This window comes from Notamacropus eugenii, chromosome 1 (genome assembly GCF_028372415.1).
Source record: "Notamacropus eugenii isolate mMacEug1 chromosome 1, mMacEug1.pri_v2, whole genome shotgun sequence".
NCBI lineage: Eukaryota > Metazoa > Chordata > Mammalia > Diprotodontia > Macropodidae > Notamacropus > Notamacropus eugenii.
In genome coordinates this window covers 301,325,226-301,352,913 of record NC_092872.1, presented here as the reverse complement: position 1 = coordinate 301,352,913, position 27,688 = coordinate 301,325,226, and the positions used below count along the sequence as shown (strand labels likewise).

At 35.2% G+C, this 27,688-nt stretch overlaps 1 protein-coding gene across 5 annotated transcripts in view; it reads right to left on the bottom strand.

Moving 5' to 3' along the window:
• Window positions 1-27,688, bottom strand: part of KIAA0586 (KIAA0586 ortholog) — a 153,807-nt gene that overhangs the window by 57,055 nt on the left and 69,064 nt on the right. For 3 of the 5 annotated variants that reach the window (XR_011971752.1, XM_072629322.1, XM_072629324.1), the window contains exons 17-27: window positions 26,866-27,047; window positions 25,927-26,034; window positions 25,204-25,284; window positions 18,342-18,535; window positions 17,933-18,051; window positions 15,944-16,125; window positions 12,470-12,629; window positions 11,874-12,093; window positions 11,391-11,647; window positions 10,678-10,754; window positions 8,784-8,921 (exon numbers count right to left, since the gene is read on the bottom strand). Coding sequence is in view for 4 of the 5 variants with exons in the window: in XM_072629322.1 (XP_072485423.1) it covers window positions 8,784-8,921; window positions 10,678-10,754; window positions 11,391-11,647; window positions 11,874-12,093; window positions 12,470-12,629; window positions 15,944-16,125; window positions 17,933-18,051; window positions 18,342-18,535; window positions 25,204-25,284; window positions 25,927-26,034; window positions 26,866-27,047 (1,718 nt within the window). In the remaining variant the exon portion in view is untranslated. The remainder of the gene's footprint in view (window positions 1-8,783; window positions 8,922-10,677; window positions 10,755-11,390; window positions 11,648-11,873; window positions 12,094-12,469; window positions 12,630-15,943; window positions 16,126-17,932; window positions 18,052-18,341; window positions 18,536-25,203; window positions 25,285-25,926; window positions 26,035-26,865; window positions 27,048-27,688) is intronic. The other 2 variants (XM_072629323.1, XM_072629325.1) reach the window with 2 other exon arrangements.

The window sequence follows — 27,688 nt, the reverse complement described above, 5'->3', positions numbered from 1 at the left end:
AGACACCAATTAAAAGGCTACTGAAAGAGTCCAGACCAGATTTGATGATGACCTAAACAGCAGCACAGCTGTAGAAGCAGCATCTGTAAGAGTCTGCAACTGACCTGATATGGGGAAATGAGTAAGGATGTGAGGAGACAAGTATGACAGTAAGGTTGCAAACCTCAGTTACTGGAAGAATTGTGATGTGTTGACAGAAATAATGAAATTAAGAAGATGGGTGGGTTTGGAGTGAAAGATAATAAGTTGTATTATGAAGATGTTGAATTTAAAATGCCTAAAGGACATCCAGTGCTAAATGTTTGACAGCTGGCAAAGTGGAACTGGACATAGGAAAGAAACTAAGACTAGATACAGATTAGGGAATCATTTGCATAAAGATCAATCAATAATCATTCAACAATCATTTACTTAGCACTTAATAAATGCAAAGTATTGGGGCAAAGTGCTGAGGTGAGGAGGAAAAAGTATCTGCCTTCAAGGAGTTTACATTCTAATGGAGTGTACAAGTATATAAATCGATATATGCAACATACATCAAGGAAAGATGGGAGGTAGATTCAAGAGAGGAAGGCACTAAAATGTACCTGGGACACACAATGCCTGGAGAGGACTGGGAAAAGGGATCTGCTTTAGGAGGTGATGCTTACACTGTCTTAAAGGAAGATAGGGATTCTAAGAGGCAGAGGTGAGGAGGAAACGCATTCTAGGTATGGGGGACTGCCACTGTAAAGCAGGAGATGTGTGAGGAATAGAAAGTAGGTCAGTATGACTAGAGTACAGTGTTTGTGTGTTCATCCTTCGTTGTCAAAGAAGACCATGCCACCAGAGAAATAATGACACGACTTGTACTTGACTTTGTTTTGAGTGAGGGAGGGCTGTGCAGGTCACCACCCTCACTTCTCCTCCAGAGCCATCTGAATCCAGTGACCAGATATTCATCAGGAGGACTGGAGATGACCCAGAAAGAGGCAATTGTAGTTAAGTGGCTTGACCAAGGTCACACAGCTAGTGAGTGTCAAGTGTCTGAGGTGAGATTTGAACTCAGGTCCTCCTGACTCCTGCACTGGTGCTCTATCCGCTGTACCACAGAGTATAGTATATGCAAATGATTAATGTGTTAAAAGACTGAAAAGAATAAGTTTTGAAGACCTTTAAATTCCAAACAGAGGAATTTATATTTTATCCTAGAGCCACTGGAATTTATTGAATAGAAGAGTAATATGGGAGTAACAAAGGAAAATTACTTTAGCAATTATGTGAAAGTTGGGAAAAGACATAGGCAGGAAGTCCAATTCTACGACTACTACAGCAGTCCTGTCAAAAGACAGTAAAACTGTGAATTAGGACAATGGTTCAACGAGTGGAAAGAAGGGGCTGTACATGAAATATATTGTGGTGAAAATAAATTTAAAATCTGACAACTGACTGGATAGAAGTAGATGATCAACCAAGTAAGAATCTAGAAAAAAGGAAAAAGCCTACAACAGAACCTTGGGATTCAAATAAAATAAAACATGTTAAAAACTCATCCAAAAGTTACAGTTTTGTCAATTTCCAACACCAAATTTTTGAACATATATTTATACAATCATCTCATTACCTACTAATATGGTACAGTAAATGGAGGTGGGCTTAGGTCAAGGAGATATAGGTCAAAAGTTTGCATCTGACATATTCTGACTATGTGAGCCTTATAATCAAGGCTTTCAGTGCTCCCAAGTAACTAAGATTATAAATTGTAAAGAAGGTAATGATCATCACTGGTAAGAAAGCTCCTCACTGGGACTTGCCTATACCAATGAAATCACAGGTTTGGACAACAATGATGGTAGAACTAAAATATCATATCATAAAAATAGAAATACTACCTAAATTATATTGTTTATGCAGTTTCATACGAGTCAAACTACCAAAGGTTTAGTTTCAAAAAGCTAGGAAAAAAACAAAATAAGAACAAAAGGTAAAGAGTATCAAGGGAATCAATGAAAAAAATTGAAAGGAAGGGGGTCTACCAGTACCAGAAATCAAATCACAAAGCCATAATCACCAAAACAATTCGGTACTGAATAAGAAATAGAGCAGCTGATCAGTGAAACAGATCTGATATGCAATACACAAAAAGCAAATAAGCTCAGTAACTACTGGGGCGAGAATTCACTATTCCGCAAAAACTGTTGGGAAAACCAGACAACAAATTGGCAGAAACTAGATATAGACCATCATCACTTCCAGGGAATCCTTCAGATATTCTACCTGTGACTTTTTTTTTTCCTACTGGACATCTACTTGCTCCTGTCCGCTGTGAAGTAAGCCTGCCCAGGCCTCAAAGGACACTTCATTTCCACCTGACACATTTTCATTAGGATCTTTCTCCTTTCTTACATCTTTTGGCATTTGCTGAGACCTGTGCCCTTTCTGAGGACAGTGCAGTCTTGGCTACTCTTTCTAGTACTGGTTGTACTGTCAGTCATAAAGTCCTCTTCCCCTTTTTTCACTGGTCACAGTGGAAAAGCTGAAATACTCCTTGCTCTCCACTGCCTCTTAAAAACTGTCCCTCTAACACCATCATTCAAGCAACTTCTACTCTTTTTGAGGTTACACAGGATAGGTATTAACTGTCTCTTAAAAGGTTTAGTGGAATTCTGCTATAAATACAAATGAACCAAGAAACTTCATTGAACTACACATTTGATAGTTGTTTTAAAACTAGTATCAGTTTCTTTTCTTAGATCAGATTATTTAAGATCTCAATTTGATATCCTGTAAATTTGGATGTTTCATATTTTTGAAGATAATATACTTGAGTTCTCAGTTGTGTTGGCATATATAACTAGATATAATAGATTCTGATAATTCTTAATTTCTTCTGCATTTGTTATAATTACATTTTATTCATTTTTTCTTTGTTAAATTGATTTTCCAGTCTCTTCTTTTTAATCGTGTTAGTTAAGGAGTTATCAATTTTATTCGTCTTTTCAAAGAACCAGCTTTTAATTTTATCAGTTCTATAGTTATTTGGGTCGCTAATTTACTGACGTTTCCTCATTTTCAAGATTTCCTCTTTTTTGCTTATTTTGGGCTTTATTTGTGATTTTAAAAACATACATTCAGCTAACTAATTCTCTTTTTTCCATTTTATTAATGTAAACTTTTTAGGGATATAATTTTAGCTGCATCTCAAACATTTTAGTGTGTTAACTCACCATTATTGCATTTCACATAATTATTTGCTCTTTAACCTACTTATTACATAAGGTTTCACTAATAAGTCTTCATTTTCCATTTAGGTCTGTCTTTTGCTTATATTCTCAAAACTGAATACTGTTTTAAAATCTGTAAGAGTTTATAAATGACATGCTACTTTAATATCATTTCTGCTTTTTTACATTTACTTGCAACTTCTCTGTTATCTGGATATAGCCTCTATTTTTGTAAAAATGCCATGCCATACATTAGACATATATAAATTGTTTAAGTAAGTCAAGTGGAGACAGAATTATCTGTATTTGCTGATACCATTATGGTTTAGTTAGAAAATCCTAAGGTATCAGCAAAGAAACTGAGATAACTCAAAGAAATTGTTTTACCTTCAGTGACTGCAGAACACAAAATTAACCAACTAAAAATATCATTTTTATATAATAACAAAATCCAGAAGATAATAATAAAACAGGAAATACCATTCAAAACAGCTATAAAATATCTGAGCCAAACTACCACTTGATACCTGTATAGATAAAATTGATCCTTGAAAGAAAAAAAAAACAACTTACATACCTAGGGAAATATTTAGTATTAAGTCAGACCATGCCAACATAATAAAAATGAAATTTACATATTTAATGCTACTTCAGTAAAACTCCCAAAGGGATACTTCATAGTACCAGACATGCAATAACAAAATTCATTAGGAGAAACAAAAGATCTAGAATGTCAAGAGAAATAATAGAGGAAATAAATAAAAGAGGGGTATATAGAATAACTGTAGAAGGGAAAGTGTCCTAATATTGAAAAGTGGGAAGAAAGTAGAGTCTGCAAGCTATAAGCCAGTGAGTTTGATTTCTATTCCTGGAAATATTCTAGAACAGATTATTATTATTAACGTTGTTATTGTGTGTCCCATGACTCAGAGCATTTGTTCAACTTGCACCACAATGTGCAACCGTGAATCCTTTCCTCAGTTATTTTTTATATTAAATTTTATTTTAATTTTATATTAATTTTTTTTTAGTTTTCAACATTCGGTTTTATAAGATTTTGAATTCCAAATTATTTTCTCCCTGTCCTCCCCCATCCCCAAGATGGCAAGCAATTTGATATTGGCTATTATAATGGTAAGGGAGTTTGAAGATCTTCCCTGCCCCTTAATAGGCCCACGTGACCTGCTCTGAGCTTTGGCCCAGCTTGAGTCACATGGAACCAATGGTGGGAGGAGTTTGCTGAATGAGTGGAGTAAGAAGGGTGAAGCAGGAAGAAAGAGTGCAGTGGAGCTGAGAGAGAGACATAGCAGGCAGAGCAGAGCAGAGTAGCTAGCCTGGATGAGGGAGGGGCATTTTGTCTAAGGGAGCTTGTGTGTGGTGAGGCCTGACAGAGGGAAGGCTTGGGGATGGCGATCCTCCCTCTATTGGTAATGTGTACAAACTTCCTTGTTACCATGGTGGAATTAGCTTTCTGGTATCTGAATAAATATTTTGATTCTGTTTTTGAGAAAGAGAGTTTATATTTTGCAAATGTACCCTGGAAATACGTCTGAATATCCACACCAGTCACTGCGGATATGACACTGGCTCTACAGCTATACATGTGGAATCATATTAAACACATTTCCACATTAGTTGTGTTGTGAAAGAAGAATCAGAACATGGAAAAACCATGAGAAAGGAAAAAAACAAAAAAGTAAAACTAGTCTGCTTCAATCAGCATTCAGACTCCATAATTCTTTCTCTGGTTGTGATTAGCAATTTCCATCCTGAATCTTTCACAGCTGTCTTAGATCACTGTATTGCTGAAAAGAGCTAGTTGGTGGTCATCAAAAAGTGTTGCTGTTACTGTGTATGGTGTTCTGTTCTGCTCCCCTCGCTCAGCATCAGTTCATATAAATCTTTCCAGGTTTTTCTGAAGTCTGCCTGTTCATCATTTCTTATAGCACAATAGTAAACCATTACATTCATATACCACTACTTGTTCAGCCAGAAAACATAAATTATTTAGAAAAGAACTCCCTCTTTGATAAAAGCTAAGGGGAAAACTGGAAAGCAATCTAGCAGAAAAGAGGTTTAGGACATGTGGAACTGGAATCAAGATCTAGGTTTGAATCCTGACCCAGACACTTACTAGATGCGTGACCCTGGGCAGGTCACCTAACCTTTTTGCAAATGAAGAAACAGACTGATCCGTAAGGATCCTTGTATCTCTGAATCTAAGGCTCTATAATATTACATAAGATTCTACAATAAACTCAGAATGGATACTAAAAATTAATATTAAAGATCATACACAAAATAATTGAAAGAGAACCAGATCAGGTTTCTTTGACAACCTAAAGAACGAATTTTTAACCAAGCAAAGGAATAGAGGCAACTGTTGTTATCGTTTGGTCTTTTCAATCATGTCCAACTCTTCATGACCGCACTTCAAGGTTTTCTTTGCAAAGACAATGGAGTGGTCTGCCATTTCCTTCTCCAGCTTATTTTTTAAAACACTTAATAGGCAATTTTGATTTGAAATTTAAGAGTATGAATAAAATTAAAGCAACTAGGGTAAGAAGAAAAGCAGATGACTGATAGAAATATTTACATCAAATATCTCTGATAAAGGTTGGATACCAAGATGTATAAAAACTAACATTAATATATTAGACAAAAAGGCATTCTCCAAGAGGTAAAATCCTCAAAGGATATGATCAAACACTTGGCAAAAGAGTTTCCTACAATTAAAAAACATTCAAAATAATTCTCCACCTCAAACTAGTAATAAAAGAAATGCAAATCCAAACACCTTGGCAGTTTTTTCTCATACCTGCCAACTGTCGAAAAAGATAAAAGATAGAAATAGTCAGTGCTGGAAGGGCTGTATGTAAAGGCAGTTACAATAAAACATTATTAGTGAAGTTGCTCTAGTTTTCTTCTATTTCCTCACAAGAACTCTACTTTCTCCTCCACTTCTCAGCCTTTAACTTGAGCAATTTAGCTTTCGTACTCACACCAACAATTAACAACGTTCCTTTCCTTCTTGTTTAGCAAACCAATCAATTACATTGTGTTTGATATATACGGAGGGAGTTTATCTTTTTTTTTCCACTATTTTTATTCTCCCTCAATTGATATGAGTTAAAAGGTAAAGCTATCTAAAAGAGATCAATGTGAGTGCACAGGAATAGAAAGTTTCAGTAACTATAAATGTTTATATTGTAGCTTAAATGTTTTATATTGTTTTTTCAAATAGATTTAAGAAGCCTAGCATCCTTCTCCATGATTTTAAATGATCTACATGATACCGGCAGTGTGAAAAGAGAGAGAAGAAAGCACTAGATTCAAAGTCAAGAAGACCCACTTCTGACACATTCTGGTTGCGTGATTCTAGACAAGTCACAGTCTCTTGGTGCACTAGGCAATTCTCTAAGACTATAAAACATAGTTGCTGGTTTGCATTGATAAAGGAGTCTTTCTCACTGGGAGACCACACCAGGAAATTATAGAAAATTATATATACACATATATACATATGTACACATATGTATGTGCATATAATTCTTTTATTTTTTAATACATGCAAAAGAAAGAGAGATAAAGAAAATATCCATGAGCATAGAGGAATTACTTTTTCTTTAAGAGTTTGGTAGAATTCATGTGTGAAACTGCCTGGAAATAGTCACTGTGAATTGCAACCTGTCTACTTCTCTTTGACATTGTCCCATTTAAAGTTACCCTGCTATTCCATATTTTAATACTTCTATTAACAATAGTAATCACTAATAATGTTCATGTTTTTTGCTTTATTTCCAACTTTGGCAATTTGGGATTGTTCTATTATTATGATTAGATAATGTTTATCAATTTTGTTGTTTTTTCTTGAAAAGAATTTCTTAGAGCCTATCATTCTTTTTCTTATTTTAAAGAAAACAACAATCTTGACTATTATTTTCCTGCTGACCTCCTTCTTTGTTCTGCTCATAAGTTTTTAAAATGCAAATTTGACTCCTTAAGTTCTTCTCTTTGTTTACTGATGCAGACACTCTGCACTCCACATTTACTTCTGAGTACTGCTTTAGTCAGATACCATACAGTTTCATGTATGGAGTCTGTACGGCTGTGGTTTTGCTATAATCTATATTTTTATAATTTCCTCTATCAACCAGGTATTTGGTTGATAGAACATCTTTTGTTCACTGTAAAATTATTCAACACTAATTTAATTGCACTGACAAAACAGTGCATGGTGACCACAAAAAGTCTAACACACCTGAGCCAAATCATCCTAGAAACATTCATAGATGATTCTGGCAGGGACACAACAATTAGACACAAAGTTGAATAAATCTGTAAATATATCTATAATCACCTATGCTCAGCAGCAGCAGTAGCATAGCACCCACCACATTTGGATCCAAAAATTTCTGATATGAAATGCAAAGAAATAGAACTGATGCCAAAAACAACAAAGTTAGGAAAAATAGCCAGCCTAGTCCAAGAACACAAAGAGGATAAATATATTCTAAAGGGGGTAATGTTGACCATTTTATAAGATATCTCAGGGAATATAATGAAAGAATGGGAAAACACAAAAACTATATAAATAACAGAAACAAAGCAACTGACAGGACATGATAACTACCAATCCCCACCTCTGTTTTGTTGTCTCTTAAAAACCTTTATAATAATGAGCTACATATGTATTACAAGTATCTTTGATGAAAATGTAAGATAAGTTTTTGCAAACAATTCTCTACAACTGATCACATCTTTATGTGATTGACTAAAATATGCAAAAATACAAGATCTCACTAGGTTTACTGTTTAGTGATTACAAAAAAAGCACATAACTTGGTAAAGGAGCAAGCATTAAGAAAAATTTCCCTTGTTCAACAAAGTATTTTTATGGATATGTAAAAATCACTAAATTTTTTAATAAATGCAACTATAGAAATAACTTTTCAGCATGCTCTGATTATTAATAAAGGCACAACACAGGGAGATGTATGCTCCTCCCAGGTTCTCGTCACTGTTATGGGGCAAGTCTTGTAAAAGATGGTACAGTTTTTAACAGGATCAGAGATTTGATTTGGTCCCAGAAGGAGACTCTTGTTGACTCAGAGGTCATTGGTAGTCCATCACCGCAGGACTCCAAGGCAATACTGGATGACCATTTGTCAAGGATGTGGTACAGAGAATTCTTCCTCAGTTACAGAATAAGCTAGATGGCCTCTTAAGTTCCTTCTGACTCCTGAAATCCTGAAATGTTAGGTAAGGGTTTTTTGTTGCCAAAGAAGCCAAAGTAAGTGAGAAGAGATCTGCATCAAAAGATCTAAATTCTAATCCTAAGCTAGCCACTACACTTGAATATGTCACTTTATTTGTATGTGCCTTAGTTTCCTTGTCTCTAAAATGTGGGTGTTAAGAGTCTCTTTCCCTCCTGAGGATTTTGATTCCAAGTTTAATTAAAAGTTTGAGGTTATTACAAGACTGATTTCTGGATAAACTGAGATGTTACTTTATTGCAGAATTAAAAACTGGACCACTGCTAGTTTTACTTCTAAGAATGAAATGAATGCTAAAAATTACCTCTGAATGGTAGACTACTTGCTGTGAATCTAATGGTTCTTGGTTTAATTTAGCAAGAAGTGAGAAAAGTACATCTTCCTGATATCCTTTGTGGGGTCTCTTCATCATCACCTGTCCTTCACTAGGAGAATCATCTTCCTAAAAGAAAAGAAACAAAGACAAGGGATAATCATAACCTAAAGACATTTATATTTATTCCTACTTACCTTCATCTTTAAAATAATTTTCACATTATACATTAAAGTAAAAAGTTCTGGTTGAACTTTAGTTTTGATTTAATCAACCAAAAGCATTTATTAAACACTTACTATATTCCACACACAATGCTAAAACATTGGGGAATACAGAGAACGAAATAATTCCTATTCACAAGGAGTTTACATCCCAAAAGTGAAGACAACAAAGACATATGTAAATATGTACAGAATAAATATAAAAAGAATTAATACAAAGTAGTCAAATTAAAAGTAGTGTGTAATCAGAACACACACTGTCTTGGGGTGCGTGGAGGGGAGAGATGGGGAAAAAATTTGGAACTCAAAATCTTGTGGAAATGAATGTTGAAAACTAAAAATAAATTATAATTTTTAAAATAAGTAAATAAAATTCAAGGTAGTTTGGGAGAGAGGCACCAGTAATTGAAAAAAATCCATCTGGTTTCAAATCAAATTAATAACATCATAAACTGACTGAATTTTATTCAAACTGGAGACCATAACAAAATTATAGTCACAGCTCCAGTTAAAAGGATTTGAATAAAATATACAAACTTTATAAATTATGTCCAATATAGTGATCCTCACCACACATATAATAGAGAATGAGGACACAACAAAATTAAATACAATAATCCAAATGTTAATAAAATGATTTTGTCTTTAGTTACCAAGAGAGACCACTGATCATCAATTTATTATTTGCTAGCCTAATTAATAAATTGATTATTTATTACCCAGAAATACTATCTCTTGGGCTTTTCATTTATCACATATATTATATTATTTGGGCAGCTAGGTGGTGCAGTGGACAGAGCACCAGTGCAGAAGTCAAGAGGACCTGAGTTCAAATCTCACCTCAGATACTTGACACTCACTAATTGTGTGACCTTGGGCAAGTCACTTAACCCCTATTGCCTCATCCTAGGTCATCTCCAGTCATCCTGATGAATATCTGGTCACTGGATTCAGATGACTCTGGAGGAGAAGTGAGGCTGGTGACCTGCACAGCCCTCCCTCACTCAAAACAAAGTCAAGTGCAAGTCATATCATTATTTCTCTGATGGCATGGTCTTCTTTGGCAACGAAGGATGAACACATACATGTTATATTTAAAAAAAAATTTCAAGAGGCTACAGCTTAAAATTTCATTATTTAATGTGACTTGAGACTACTTAATTTTCAAATTATAAGTCAATAAAACATATCCTGAATGAATGAACGAACGAACAAATGAATGAATGGGAAAGCATTTATTAAGCACCTACTGGGTGTAAATTTAGTACCGTACTAAAGTGCTTTACAGGATACAAAAGAAAAGTAAAACAGTATTCTCTTCTCAAGGAGCTCACTCTATAATGGGGGAGGCAGCAGACAGTGGAGATTCAGCTCTAAGTCAAATGGAAAGGTCTAGCGGTACAGTGGCAAAATCTTTCATGATTTTCTCACTCTAATTTTACTTTAAGTAATGATTTTCACATATTTTAAATTGTGTGGTTCTTAAGCAGTTTCATTTAAGACTGAATTAATGAAATGTGAAGATTTTAAATTTCTTCATAAATATTTTACTACACTTTATCTAACATGCTGCTTTTAGACACATAAAAAAATCTGCTCTAAGATTAAAAATTTAAGTCCTTCCTCAGACAATGTAATGTTCCAGATGATCATTTTCTTACCATTTCATGAGCATCATGCAGAGTACTAGATAAACTATCACTGAAGTTGGTTAGAAACAGTCCTCCATCTGCTCTATCTGGAAATTAAAATTCAGAAAACAATTTAATCTTATATACAACAGCTAATTACAAATTTAAATTTACAACAGAACACCATTAATTAGCAGTTTAGGTAGCTCAGTGGAAAGAGCACTGGGCCTGGAGTCAAGAAGACCTGAGTTCAAATCTAGCCTCAGACTAGCTGTGTGACCCTAGGCAGGTTTTCCTAAGCTTCCTCACGTGTAAAATGAGCTGGAGAAGGAAATGGCAAATCACCCCAGAATCTCTTCCAAGAAAAAGCCAAAATGGAGTCACGAAGAGTCAGACACAATTGAAAAACAACTGAACAACGATAACTTCTACTCAGATATAATCATAATATTATTTTCAATTCACCTGCAAATTATTCTCAATTTTTGATATTGTACTTGTTGAAAATGAAACAAAATTCCTTAGATGACAGTGCAGTTTAGCTGCTGAGCCCAATGTATATAAAAAAGTTAAGGGAAAAAAGCCATGATAGTATATCAGCACAACAATATTTATAGAAAGAATTTTTAGTAAAGCATTTATTTCTTTCAAGTAAAATAAATATTTCAAATAGGTAACTTAAAGAAGAATAAGACATGCATATTAGTCAGTTCAGCGAAACCACTTACAGAAAATTAACTTACCTCTTGTACCCAAGTTCTGCCCATAACTAAACAAAATCTCTCCCTCTGAAATGGGTCTCTCAAGGGTCTCTGTCTCAGTGGTGGTGATGTAGCTTGAACTGCTTTCCTGTGTCATCTGGTCAGAACTTGGTGTGTGCACTGGAGAAGGAGCTCGTGCTTCAGTAGGAAATGAGTTAAAGATGACTGGATTGGGGGCGGTTGATGGAATGGGTAAGATCAAGTTCTCAGGTTCTTCATCTCGCGCCACAGACATTACACTAAAAACAAGAAAAAAAAAATGCATTTTAGGTACTTAATCCAGAAATCTCCTGGACAAATCTGTTTTAAAAAAACATATCTCTGATTAGCATTACAATTTGATTTTTTGGTAAAGGTTTTTCTGGAAGAAGATGGATTACTGAGAAGAGACACACAAAAAAATTTTAAAGCATCCACAATTTTTTAAAAAAGACAAACAGGTAAAAAAATGTTGTTATTGCTTACATAGCTCTTGGGTGAAGTGGTTCCTCTTGAATAGGATTAGGATTCTCTTCATCCAGTGGCAAATCATCATTACTCCATGGCTTCAGAAGTTTGGGGCTTGGTCTCTTCAGTTTTTCAGAGGAATCTTCAGAGAGAGGTGGTGTGCCTGCTAAAGGGGGTGTAGCAGCAGGAGTAACTGTAGGAGTAGTAATGAGAGTATTTGCAGGGAGATTATCATTTCCTAAAAATATAAAATCAAAAGAGAAAACAAGTCAGGCAAATAGTCCAATCTTGCTTTACAAAATTCCCTGACATGTTGTTATAAAATATAATGGTAAGTACTAGAAATAAGTATTACATTTAAAATAATTATTAAAAAATAAGCCATTAGTATAAGTACATGGTAATTCTGGAAAAAAACTAAATTATTTCATTGACTCAGACTGAAAAATTTTTAAAAAGCATCAACCAATCTCTCACTATGAGAAACAGTTTGATATTTATTTTTAAAAAGTAAAGAAATAATAGGATTATATATTAACCTATAAATACAAACACAAACTAAAATTCTCATTAATAAGATATTTCCGAAGCTGATGAAAGAATGCAGTACTTACCTGTTTGAGTAAATTGTTCTTTTACAGGAAAAATATCATGTTCTGAAACACAGGGCGAAATCTCTGGCGTTTTTATTAATAATGGTTCCTTAAGAGGACATGGAGGTGGAGACTGAGGTGGAGTGGGCTGTGGAGTTGGCACCAGAGTATGATGAACAGTCTAAGATAAATTTAATACACAAAAATATAAATGACACAAATAACTGTAATAATATTTTAAATAGAGCAAAACAGACTTGTTCCTAAGCTTTAAAAAAACTTACACACAAAAAATACAGGAAAGATCATGGCTATAAGGAACCTTGCCAAACTAGATACTTTCCTTTCTCCACACGTGAGGTACTGGAAAACCTCAGTTATCTGGAAATTAGCCTTTTATAGAGCAATAGGTCTTTTGGAGTAATTCTGTATCTAGAAATAGTTTCCTCCTCTACAGATCTTTGAAGAATCAGGTCAAACAAGAGAGGAGCCTCAGGACAGGAAATGGGGAATAAGTTGTTTTGATTTTAAAAGAAAAAAAGGTAGAAAGATTTGAAAACTATGGACTAATTAGCCTGATGTGTACTCTTGGAAAAATTCCAAATGATTAAAAACATGGTTTCTAAGCACTCAAAAAAGTAATCACTAGGAGTCAAGATGGGTTCACTAAGCACAAGTCATGCTTAACTTCTCTCACTTCTTTTCTTGACAGCACTAACAGGCTGATAAATAAGAATGTCTGGGACATGGCAAAGATTTCAAGCACAGCAACTGACAAGATCTCTCACAATATCGTTATGAACAAGAAGGAGCAGTATAAACTTAAAGTGAGATAATATAGCAAAGTGAAACTACAACTGGCTGAATGACCACACCCAAATAGTATCGACTAATGATGGATGTCATGCTAGGAAGAAGTCTGTGGTGTAGAGTTGCAGGCTCTGTGCTTGATTTTCTTTTGTTCAACATTCTTATTAGTGACTTGTGTAAAAACAAAGAGAGCATGCTAACCAAACCTACAGCTGAATGCAAACCGTAGGGAATAATGAATATATTTGAAAAATGTAATAAACATTAAAATATAATAAAATGAAAATATTTGAAAAATCAAGATCAAAGTACCAAGATCCTTAGGCTAGAATGATGAGACAGAAAATACCAAACCTAGACAAACCTGTGCTAAACAAAGAGAAAAAAACGTAAACAATCTGAAACAGGTAAACAGGAAAATACAGATGAAAATACTGTCTCATCACTCTCTAAGATATCAGGCACAAGAAAGGACAACTATGTTCAAATTGTCTGAAGATTGCAAATCATTGAAAACTGCAGAGCACTAGCATTCGCTGCACTTAGCTAAGTAAAGAACACCCAATTAACTTATTCACAGAACATGTATGTATGTCTGGTATCTGAGCACAAGCCTTGGTTAAAGAAGCTCTTCAATGAAATTGGTCACAGAATGAAAATCTGTCAACAGAAAAATCTCAAAGATAGAATATTCTAAGATCTTTAATTACTCTAACAGAGTAATGACTCTCTATATTAATAACCTACATTAAAAAAAAGTCTTTTAATGGCCAGTTCTTTCCAAGTGAAATGACCAGATAATACTTCTTTCTTAGTTCCAAAACTCAGTAAAGAGGCCAAAGATTTTTATGAGTGAATGCAGTCAAATGAGTCATAAGTTTTTTCAGATCTCTTCAGCCTCACAGGGGCATGGTATTAAGAAGGCTGTCACTTGTTAAAAAAAAAAAATAGCAAATCATGATTACAAAATAAAATTCCAAAGATCTCATTTCTGGGCACAACAAATCCGCATAAAGCTAATTAGATCAGCTTATTTTGGTGATTCTAATTTCTAGGAGACAAATGTAAGCTTAAAGTTCCCCTGGGATTTAAGAACTAAAAGATTAACTCTTTTGAATGTGCCTGTGTAATGCTAATGTTAATGTAATCTTAATGTAAAATAAATCCTGTAATGGACCAAGAGCCCTCAAAGGATTCACACATATTTACCTATAGAAGCCACCTTAGTTCCATACTTGCATTTTAAAACTGTCTTCAATAAGCATAAAAAGAAGAGGCAAGTACTCCACGTTCCTCCCCTTTCTGCCATAACATAAAGTTGTTACTCTCATCTGTGTCCAGGAAGATGTTATCCATCTACTGAAGCCAAACCAATTAAAATGCCCTTACATGCATGCCCTTAAGGCAGCTGGTGGTGCAGTAGATAGAACAGGAGGACCACTCTTCGAATCCGGCATCAGACACTTACTAGTACTAACCCTGGACAGGTCACTTTACTTCCGTTTGCCTCAGTTTCTTCAATTGTACAATGGAGATAGTAATAATAGCAATTACCTTGAAGGATAGTTGTGAGGATCAAATGAGATAATATTTGTAAAAAAAACACTTAGCACATAGTAAGTGCAATAAAATTGCTTATTCCCTTTCCCTCCCTTTCTTTGCAACTACAACCATAAGATATCTGAATTTAAATATTCAAGAAAAGTCTGTAACTAACTATTCTCACTCACATAATGCTTTCTCTCTTTTTTGCTTCAGTCTCTTAACGAACAGGAGATCTCTTCTAAAGACATCATTTCCCTAGATGGTCAGCTGATTTAACAAAACTTTGAGCAATCTGACATGCCAAAACACAGACAGATTTTTATTCCATAATATATTTCATGCTTCCAGAGTAAAGTTAATGCATAAATGTATAAAAGCTTTTAAAAAATTTCTAACACTATTTTTATATCATTCTGAAAAATATATTGCAGAATCACACTTATCTGAGGCTGACAAACATCTTCTATCTCTGAACAAGTATAGAATTCACTCTAAATGAATTGAAAAATAATTGACTATATACTCAAGAACTAAACTAAACTCTAGGGATAGAAATAGGCAAGTAAGGTTATTCTTGTCCTTGAGAAGCTCAGATTCTAATGGGGGAACCAAACTCATAGGAGATGGGTAGCTAGGAAAGAGTAATTTGATATGAAAAGTGACAGAAATGGTTGGTGGAATAATAAAGCAGTCACTGACAAGTCTATTATAGAAGTAATGGTAGGGTTGATTTGGTGGTAAAAAGGAGAAGAGTTGGTGGTCTCTGGAGATCTGGATTGGGGGCTATAGGAAAAACCAGTAGCTAAGGAGTATTTTGCCATCTTCCCCCACCTGCCTCTTAAATTTTATGTCATTAACACTGAAAAAAAGATTTCATGAGCAAGTTGATCCATTCCATAGCTACAAGATAAGACATTCAATATATCAATAGCATCAAACTTAATTCTTAATTTTGCTCATTCCTGATATCACTTTTAACCCAAATTTAAAATTTAAATCAATCCACTTTTTTTAAACAATTGTTGTTGCCTTATTTACAGCTGGCAACAAGAATCTGATCTGAACACTGTAAAACAGAGGGTTAGAATATTTATTTAAACTTCTGCCATTTTAACACTCTATAACAGAAATTGTTCTTACTGGTAAGTATGTTACATTGGCAGGAACATTTGCAGGAAGAGGAGGAACGCCTTTTGTCACTTCCCTGTTACCCAGCATGACGGTAATAATCTCTTCAAGAGCTTCATTCACAAAAAGACTAATCATGTCTGAATTCACAGGCACACCTGCATCAACAACAAGGCGAAATCCCGTACCACCTGCTGTTCAACCGGACATTAAAACATTTGAGAAAAGTGGATCTGTGCTAAAACTTGATCAGAATCAATACTTTAACTCTTAAAGTATTAGAAAGGTTTATAAGGAAAAGGGGAGGTAAATATGAAAATATAGATATATTTTATGTTTTGAGTACAATTTATTAAACAACTGGTAAGCTGGACCACATTACTAACTGAAATGGAATTGGGGGGAAATGCATGGATTTGATCCCATTCCTACTATTATAGCTCTTAGAGATACAGAAGGATGAGCATCTACATATGCATCATTGTCACTTGGAAGTAATGCATCTGAATGAATTCTCTCAAATGTATTCTGCAAGAAGAGCTACATAAACTATAATTCTTAGCTAAAAGTACACAAGGACAACAAGGGAACTGGGGAGAAGAGAAAGCTTCTTTATGAAATCAAACGCAAACTTTCACCCATCATTCTTGGATTCAGAGATTATATGAATTATGCCATAGGTAGAAATGTTCTATTTCTATTATCATGTGCCTCTTAAGAAAATGTGAATAAGACATAGATGTCATTAAGAGGCATCATGTAACCTTCTTTCTTGTAATGAAATAATTTTGAAATTATGGCGAAATGTGCAATCTAGGTACTTTATAAAGGGGACCTAAAAAAGCAGGGCAGTAATTTTAAAGAAACCAAATCATCAATATAAAAATTAACTTACTCTCAGTCATTGATCAGGATAAGAAGAAAAGCCAAAAAGAAGAAAAGTTATACTGATAAACTATAACAAGATACATTGTGTTCATTCTTTGTTTTTGAAGAAAACCATGACATCAGAGAAATGATGACATGACTTGCACTTGACTTTATTTTGAGTGAGAAAGGGCTATGCAAGGTCACCAGCCTCACTTCTCCTTCAGAGCCATCTGGATCCAGTGACCAGATATTCATCAGGATGACTGGAAATGGCCCAAGATGCAATGGGAGACTTTGGCTTTTTTAGGCTAGGCCTTACCACTAATTAAACACTAATATTCAGAGTTCCCTAAGAGGTGTTGTAGGTCTCCCAGAATGACACATATACATAAGGGAGAAAGAGGGGTAAATCAACTTCCCTTAGTATTTACTCAAGTCACAGAAGAAATGGTTGGGACTTTTAATGCAAGTGAAGAAACTGTAGCAAGTACTAACTACAGTGTGATCCTAAATCACTATTTAAGTATCATCCATCAAAAAACCTTTTTTTCTTATCTATACCAAAACATTCACAGCAACACTTTTTCTGGTAGCAAAAATGGGATCAAAGTAGATGCCTTTTTATTGGGGAGAATTTGAACAAATTTTTATATGAATTTCCAGAACTACTACACCATAATAAATGGTGACTATAAGGAATTTAGGGAAATTTGGAAAGACAATGAAATGATGTGGGGTCCAGAGAACAAAAATATACATAATGACCATAATAATGTAAAGGAAAATATGACTAAAAAAAATTAGAATCCAGATTAATGTAATGACTTTTATTTCAGGGTACTGAAATGAAACATACTGCCCTTCTCTTTACATACAAAATGATATATACCCTGTCAAACGTTCAATATGTTGGTTTATGGTAAGCGTTTTTCTTTGTCACAAGGCTTTGAAGGGTGTTATCAGAAAATGGCAATAATATGAAAAACAAAAAAATCAATAAAAATAATTAAGTATTCTGAAGATCTCTTTTATCACTATTATAAGGATATTTTCACAGTGAACTGAACTCAAACAAGCACAGTACAAATGGCATCCGTATGAAAAGAAACAAATTCAGAGGCTGGCACTTACCAACATCAGAGGCTGAAGTTTCACTTTCTTCACTTTCTGAAACACCGACATTAGGGACTGCCTGTTGCTGGAATGGAAGCATCCTAGTGATCATTCTTGACATTATTTCTTGTTCTACCCTGGGAAACAACAGTGAATTGCTTTTTTAAAATGGATATTTATGCAAATGATTGACATATTCCTTTGACATTTCAAACATTTCTTTACTCATGGACTACACATATGATATCTGAAAATGATACCTGTTCCACAACACAATAAGGCTGCTTTATTATTATTATGTTTATCATTATTACTCAATATTGCCTTTTTAATAGGTAAAAGAAAGAAATTTAAGGGTTGCAAAGTCGCATTTCCTGTTATGTTTAATATTATCACTTTATTAATAACAGTATCAATATAAACTTACCAATTAATAAGGCTATTTTCTAGAGTCTCTTTTTTCTCAATAACTTTTTCCAGAATATCAGCAGTCGGTAGAGCAGCAGACACAACTGGTGGAAATGGAGGACCATTATAATTTTGAGAAGTAGCTTTAGTATTTTGGTTAAACTCCAAGACTGGTTCAGAGAAATCTGCAATTTCATCACTTTTTTCTTCATCCTAAAAGTAACAAAAAGAATACATTCATTCTCTCATACAATAGCTATGTGTGAAGTATTGTGTTAGGTACAGTAAATCTTTTGGATATTACATTTTTTTACATTTTTATACACTGAGGAGCAACATAAGTGGACAGAGAGCTGGCCTAGAAGCCAAGAGATCTTTATTCAAATCCCACCTTTGACCTAAACTGACTGTAATCCTGAGCAAGTCACTTGACCTCACACTGCTCAAGGCAAGGTTCTTGGAGACTAAGCTGAAAAGAAAGTGCTAACTTACATTGGTTGAGGGAATTTCCTCTTCTGGGGTGCCCTATACTAATTAAAATAGGCCCAGCCCCTAGCCCTTTCCCCTATTTTATACATCAGTCTTAAAAATTAACTGTCACCAAGTCAATCAGGACAGGTAGCAACTTAGAGGTGTCAAAGATAAAAGAATATTTAATCAAATAATTATTCCACTCGTATATGCACAAGAAGACAAATAGATTAAATTTTTTTTGTTAGAAGAATATTTACCAACTTCTTAACCACATTTAAAATATCTTATTCAGTTTGTTAAACTTACCCTGTTAAGGAATAATAGCATTTAAACTATGTAGCTTAGGAATCATAGTGGAGAGAGAAATACAAGTGGGAGTATGATGGGAAAATGTTAAGATCATTATTACGATTCAGAAAGTCTAAGAGTAGCGGGCACCTAACACTTAAAATGTAGTTCGGTCAAACAAGCTACTACTGAATACTATCTGCTAGACTATATTATTTTATTATTCCAAATTCTCTATCATGCCCCGCAAGACTGAATAGCTCAGTACTCAGGCATCACAAGCACTCTTCAAATGTAGGGCAGAGCAAGGAGCCTCCAAACCTCCACTTACGGAGGGGTCCAGGCTATGATCTCCCCACCTGTGCTCCTCTGGACTTCTCCAACAATCCTCAACTCCACCACCTTTCCAATTTCTTTTGGATGCTGTCTTCTCCCAGCAGACAATAACCTAGTTGAGGGCAAAGACTGTCTTTCTTTTTCATATATGTATTCCTAGCATTAACACAGTGTCTAGAACATAGAAGGTACCTAGTAAATAAGTTAACTGACAAGTAATATGGCATTAAAAGTTTAGACTAGAAACAAGAATGTGAAAGTCACATTGGGAAGATAAACTTTTTTTCCTAAAGCCAAAAAATGTTAATTATTATAACTATATTCAACCTAATTTTCAAGGTTTTCCAGATGGTAACACATTCAATAATATATTATTAATAATTATTATAGTATATATTTTCATATAATTATCATATACTGTATATTATTATAATATTGCTATATATTATATCATTGATAACAATTTATTAGTAATATGTTCAAGAGAACCAAACAAACTGGATGATGATTAGATATCTAGGAATATGACTTTTCCTACCTCTTCGCATGAATTTTTTTAAAACTTTTTTTAAAAATTCACCAGAGAAGGTCCCAAGGTGCAGCAAACAAAGTGCTAGACTTAGAACCAAGATACTGGCTTCAAATCACAGCTCCAACACAAACAAATTTTAAGATCATATGGAAATCATTTCACTTCTCATCCTCAATAAAACAGAGATAATATACACTATCCCTCAATGGTTTGGGGGGAGAAAAGTACTTTTTAAACCTTCAAATATTCTATAAATGTAAGGAATTAATAACAATAAACATTTCACAGGTTACCTCTTTTGCTATTATCATTACTCATTTAGGCTGTTTCCATTTCCTACTTCAATTGATCCAGGCTATACCGAAGAAAGGGGTGGAGGAGATCAATTAAGTATGTAAATGTGTGTGTGTGTGTGTGCGCGCATGTGTGTGTGTGCGTGCATGTGTGTGTGTGTGTACACACATATCTACATAGATATGTACTATATAAATATTTTATAATATATAGTACATAAAGTATATTTCAATTACACCACGCATATATATATACAGATACCTGAAAAAATATTTTTATTTCAGATTTAAAATTTTAAATATCCTTTGTAGTAAATCTGTCAAAAAAGCAAACTGAAAAAGCTAATCATTCTAGTATAAAATTTTGTGATACTTCTTAATAAAAATTTCTGGAGCAAATTTATTATTTAAAAAGGCTGACAGAGATTTCCACAAATGCAGAATCCAGTCTGCCCAATTAAATTTGGGGCATACAATGGATGTGAAGAACTCAAATGATTCCAGATGCTGCTCATAATAAACTGACATTTTGTCTAAAATAGGAAGGATCAGGGGTTTATTGGACTTCTTACATATTCCCCAGGTACTTTGAAAGTCCTGACTCTTTCAAGTGCAGTCTGAAAGGACTATGGCTTTAGAAGACTTAACCTGAGCATCCAGCACTCTGGGATTCTATGTTCTTGGAGGGCTCTGCCTATAGGGGCTAATTCTGCTCCTCCTACCTGTTCCCTCCCTCAGTCTGTTACCTGAGCCACCATCCCTCCTAGGACCTCTGCCATTGCAGCCTCATCTAGCCCAGTCAACATTCAATTATTAATATAGTGGTTTCTTACAAAACCCTCAACAACTGGGACCTCTTTTAAATTCCTGCCCACCAACCTGTGATAATGTGAAGAATTCCAATAATCCAGAAGTAAAATGAGAGAAATAGCTGAACTGCTTCCTGGGTAAAAGCAAACTGCTCCTGACTAGTCTTAGCAATGAGAATACAGAAAAAGGCATTGGCAAAATCAACAACCAACCCACCAATGAATAAACAATTGTTAAGCACCTAAAATGCACCAGGTGCTAAGTGCCTACCTGGGGACTAAGCTGACTGATCCCCGATGAGGGCAAGATCAAGAAAAGTCACAGCATTTGACCTAACAATTTTCTCCAGCTCCCAACAATCAACTGTTAAGTCACTAAGCTAGCAACTATAACTGCCTTCTCCACCAGCCACTACACAAAGTTGTTGTGAGGGATGTCTGTAACAAAGTACTCCAACTTCCTCATCTCCATTCCTTGAGAGGAGATATCTTTCACTACATTCAAACTACCTCATATTGTTTAATAATAACTACACAGGATAGTGTGGGCAACTCCAAGGACTTCCACTTACTCCTACCCTCAATAACTGGCATAGGAATTAAGCAGATGGTACAAAAGGTCCAAAAGCACTGGGCCTGAAGTGAACAATTAAATTTAAATCCACCTCAGATGATTACTATCTGTGTGACCCTGAGCCAGTCACTGAGTTGATGTCTGCCCTGGTTTCTCCAAATGTAAAAATGGAAGAAAAGAAGGAAACAAGAATTTATTAAATACCTATTATGTCCCAGGGGACTGGGCTACGTGCTTTACAAATATTATCTCATTTGATCCTCAGGACAACCCTGGGAAGTAGGTGCTATTATTATCCTTATTTTACAGTTGATGAAACTGAAGGAGATGTTAAATGACTTGCCCAATGTCACAAAGCTTGTAAGTGTCTGAGACCAGATCTGAACCGAGATGTTCCTAACTCCAGACCCAGCGCTCTCTCTACTTTAATACCTACCTGCCCCAAATAGGGATAATAACAGCACTAACTTCCAACGGCAGCTGTAAGGATAAAATGAGATGGAAAGTGGTCTGCGAACCTTAAAGCGCTATGTAGATGTCAGCCATTACCACAATTATTGCTGTAAGTGTTATTATTAGCTATCTGCTGACTTCCAAGAATTCATAAAATTCATGCACATGGACACCCCCTATTCAGCCACAAACGAGACCCAAAGAAGGAGGTTTTCTACCACTTCCATCTGAACAAGGGTGCCCCTTCCTTCAATGATCTTCCCCCTAAAATCCCAATGTAAATCAGTGTATCTCTATGGACACGCTGAGGGACCTGCGGTATAAAGTAACCTAACTGCTGGTTTCTAGCAGCTCCTTATCAAAGATTAAAGGAGAAGATAATGGGGGGATTATGTCATCATGTTTTAAGAAGAGTAAAGAGAAAAGAGGACTTACATCTAATAGCCTCAATTTTCTCATTAAAGTTATGAAGTAATCTCTTTGCCTGAGAACCACGGGGAGGGAGTACTGCTGGAGGCTTGAGGAAAGATGAGAACATCTGGTATAGCCGCCTGAGATGAATATATAATACTAAATGCTAGCTATATAAAACCAAGAGTCATTAAAATATAAACAGTTATAAACATATCAACATGGATATGAAAAGTTTTCCAAAAACCTGCAAATTGTAAAGCACTACTTGAAAATACACTCTGAATAAATAGGAATAAGAGAAATTAAAACAAAACTGAAGTTTGTAATAGGAAAATGACAAATATGAATGGGTGATACGGAGAAACTACCACAGGAATACAATGTTGGTGGTGCTATGAATTGGTCCAACCATTCTAGATATCAATATGGAATTATCAAAGAAAACTGACTAAAAATTAGCACTACCCATCAATCTTATACCAAAATATTCATAGCCACACTCTGAGATCGTAAGGATTAAAGGTTAGTGACTATCAACTGGGAACTGGATGGAAAAAATATCGTCTATAAATGTAAGGAACGATACTGTCCAGAAGACTTCTGAAAAATGTGGGAAGATTTGTACGAACTCAGACAAATGAGCAGGACCAAATGAACAATGTACACAATGACAACTTACTCGATAATTTACTGAAAAAACTGAGACCATTCAAAGTGAACCTCCCTTCTCTATATCTTAAAAACCATCATGACCCTCCATTCTCTCTTCCTTTACTCTTGTCTCTGATCAAGAGCTGACCCTTCTCCCTTTCTACATCTTCCCTTAATCCCTTCTCTTCCCACCTGCTCTAGCAAACTGCTTTCTCTCTTTTTATTTTTTAATCTCTCCTTTGTTGCCTCAAAAAAGTCATTTATCCTAGGAAAATACAAAACCAAAAACTCATTAGATCCTACAATACCCACAAGCTATTGTTCTCTATCTTGTCTGTTTCAAAGACGAATTCCTAGAAAAAGCTGTCTGCACTTATTCCCTCCACTGCCTCTCCTTTCACTGACTCTTCAATCGTTTGCATTCTGGCTTTTGACCTCATTCCTCAACTGAACTGTATTCTCCAAACTTGCCAATGAAGTCCCAACTATCACAGCTGATGGTCTTTTCTCAATTATCTTTCTCAACTTTCTACAGGATTTAACTCTGTTGACTCACGTTCTTCTTCTGAACACTAGCTCCTCTTAGTTCTCCTCTGACTGTTCTCTCAGTCTCCTGTTATTTGTCATCCATACCATGCTCCCTAACTGTGATTCTACTCCAGAGTTCTGTCCCTGGCCCTCTTTTATTCAATCTATGTGTTGTCTCACTTGGTGACATCCAAAGTCCTACTGAATTATTATCTCTAGCAGACACTCCAAAATCTATTTATCTACCTCTCTTGAATCCTAATCACTCCACCAATTTCCCTAGAGATATGTCAAATTAGGTATTTTGTAGATATCCCAAATTCACTATGTCTAAAAGTGAACTCATTTTTTCTCTCCCCTCCAAAAAACCACCTCTCTTTCTGAATTTCTCTATTTCTGCTTTTTCATCATCGTCCCAGTCAACACAGGTTCACAGTCCTGGCACTGTCCTTGACTCACACTTTTCCTCACACCACAGAGCTGATCAGTTGCTCTTGCATCTATTCTTTTGCCTACTCACATGGACACTAACACGTTACTTCGGGCCCTCTCTCGTGGAATATCACAACAGCATGCTAACTGAACTCTTCTCCTTTCTTCACACAGCTCTGAAAAAAGAGATTTTCCTCAAGTTCACGATTCTCCTCTACTCAAACTCTAAAACCTTCCCTATTGCTTCTGAAATCAAACATAAGCTTCTCTGTTTAGCTTTTAAAGCTTTTCAACAACCTAGCCTCAATCTACTTTTTCATTCTTATATCTCACTCCCCTACCTGCTCTCGGGTCCAGCCAACTGTCCTCCTTGCTGTTCCCTGCTGTGTGATATCTCTACACTTTTGTTTTTGCTGTCCCCAATGCCTAGAATACACTTTCTTCTCACATATACCTATCAGAATTCCCCACTGTCTCATTCAAAACTTAATTCAAGTAACACCTTCTACATGAAGTCTTTCCTGATTTCATCACCACCATCAGCAGCAGCACATGCTAGTGCACTGTTACCAAAAAAAATTTTTTTAACTTTGTATTCATACATACTTATTCATAATTACCTTCCCCTAAAAAATGTATAGTCCTTGAGGGCAAGGACAGTTGCATTTTCTTTTCTTTATATCTCCAGGGTCGAGCACAGTGCCTCGCACACAGTAAGCATTTAACAAACATGTGATTTAAACAACGTAAATCAAAACCAAACTCTGGATGGCCGATAAAACAACGATGGCCCCAGAGAAGAGATAAAATATGTCTCCTTACTCATGGCAGAAAGACTGTGGGCTACCAGAAAGAATGTCTTACATACAGTTACTACATCCAGTGACACGGGAATATTTCATCTTGAGAGGAAAAGACCCAGTGCAGGGCACAGAAAGAAAAGGTTTCCCCAGAAATGGCTATGATGTAGGAACAAAAGACATTCATGAAATCTTTTTTAAAAGTTGGAATTAAAAGAGAAATGCCATCTAACCAATCACTACAGCATTATAAATAGAACCAAACAGTAGTGAACCATGTGGAGTTCCCATTTTTACCTGTATAACATCAATTACTTCATTAAAGTTGGATCCTGGAAACTGAGGATCATCTTCATTAGGCTGGGTAAATTCTGGATCCTAAAAGATAATCAATGTTATTCCATAAAAGCCTCCTACTAACCTGACAACTATTACTTCTGCTCATATATCCACAGGCTTTTTCTAATCCTTTGGTCTCTTTGATCTACCTCCTCCATTTCATCCCTAGTTTCATGTAAAACTACATCCCTGGAATAAATTTAATTTCGTCTCACTGCTTAAACTTACTGTCACAAAGGCCAAAATTACTATAAAATGTATAAAAAGTTTCAATTCCTTCTACATTGCCCTGTGCAAGAACCAATCTTACTACACAGGAGCCACCAGAATAATGCAAAACCAGCCCCAAAGAATAATCGTGGGATGACCACTGGCCAAAATCAAGAAAACATGTCCTTATAAACACCTAAATACAAATACTGCATTTTTTTTCAAAATCCATCAATAATCCATCAATAGGGGCCCTAGTGGCCCCTCCCTAATACACACACACACACACACACACACACACACACACACCCTCTACCCAAGGTCTAAATTCACATAATGGTTTGCTAACAACTTCTTTGTCTTTATTTATTTATTAAACTTATCTTAAGGAAAGAAAGTTTTATATGGATTAGCACTAGTTAATATCGACAGGATACACGCTGCAGAATAGGTTAAAATTCTAGAGGATACCTGTATCCATGTCTGTGAGGGATGAGATGCTTCTACGGAACTGGTGGAAGCCTGATTTTCATCTGTGCTTTCATTTGAAAGGCTATCAATATCTAAATTGGGTAATACCTAAAATAAAAATTGACACAAACAACCAGCATCATTTATTAAAATACTTTCTATTCATAATTTAGATGTAAGTATCTGTGTCAGCAACACTATATGACATGATAACAAAAGAGGCGTATTTCGTTTAGAGTTTGAGCCCGTTTTTTTCCACAGATGGTAGAATGGCAGAGGTTTAATTCTGGCAGCTTCAGCATCAATATTTAAAACTTGGCTCATGGTTTCATAAGAGCTAGACCCAGAACCCTGTGGAGAAGAACTCTCTCTTAAATACCTTCTAGGATCTACCATCCCCACCTAGCCCCATATCTTACATAATGCTATGTGCCTTATAAATGCTCAATAAGCATTTAAGTAATTAAATCAACGAAAACAATTTATCTTTTAAAAGAAATATACATCCTTTAAAAACTGTCAATACAAAGTTATTATGTGGCTGGTAGGCTCAGGTGCTTACAACGTTAATAAAGCCACCATCGTACCTTTGATCCCAAATAGTTCAAATAATTTAGACTAGACTCTACTCTCACGACTGGGGTACAACTTCTGTCACCTCACAAATGGAAGCTATTGGGCAGAAGAAGGATGCAAAGTGTATGTTCATAGAAGAGGAAGGGAAGCCACCACAGTTACTAGAAAAACAAACACAAAGCACATGCCTTTTTGATGTAGGCCAACAGAACGTTCACATGTGAATGCTATCACATTTATCTCACAATACTAAGGCATTCTCATCATTAAAGAACAATGTCTCTCAACAACATAGAAATCCATTAAATACTAATATCATAACATTTAGTTAAAATGTTTCTCTTCATTTGAACACTTTTATACCTGTACAGTAAGCTGAGGAGGATCTTTTCTTTCTGATGTCACCTCTATAACTGCTATATTGGGTTTCTTTGGTCCAGTTCGTTTAGCTTGAGTAGATGGAGGAATAGAAGTATTTACAAGGTGCGGTTTTTCTATAATTACTTCAGCAGGTGGCTTAGAATCACTATTGCTTTGGGTCTGTCCTAAATAAGTTCAAAAAGAAATGAAATGTAAACCCTATTATGGAAATTGGTTAGGGGAAGGGGAAGCACAGAGAGAGGCTGATTTAGGCACCCAGGAAGTAAAGGTGTTTCATAATTTGTAATATCTATAATAAACTTGCTAGTTTTATTATATGAAAGTATTATTATACTCATGTTATCTTAAGAAAATAAAGGAAACAGGAGAGAGAACAAGTACAATAGGATTTATCAAGCATCAGAGGGTCTCCAAAGATCACAAAAGGAAGCAAGGAATTGGAAACAAAACAGAGAATGGCTATACAAATTTTGGTATATTAAGGTAATGGAATATTACTATGCCTTAGGAATAGTGAAAATTAAGAATTCTTAGACACAAACTCATAGAGAATTAAAGAAAACAATAAATACCACATAATTCAAAAGAAAAAAAAGGAAACTGAACACTCTGTTATCATAATGACCTAGGGTAAGAGTTGAGAAAATGCACCTCCATACAAGGAATATCACATTTGGTTGACTGACACGACAGCTTTTTCAGAACTGCTTCTCAATCCCCCTCATTCACTGTTTTAAAGTTTTTGTTACAAGTGGTAGTTTTCTGGAAGTGAGAAGGTAAAGAGATTCAGAAATATGATGGTGTG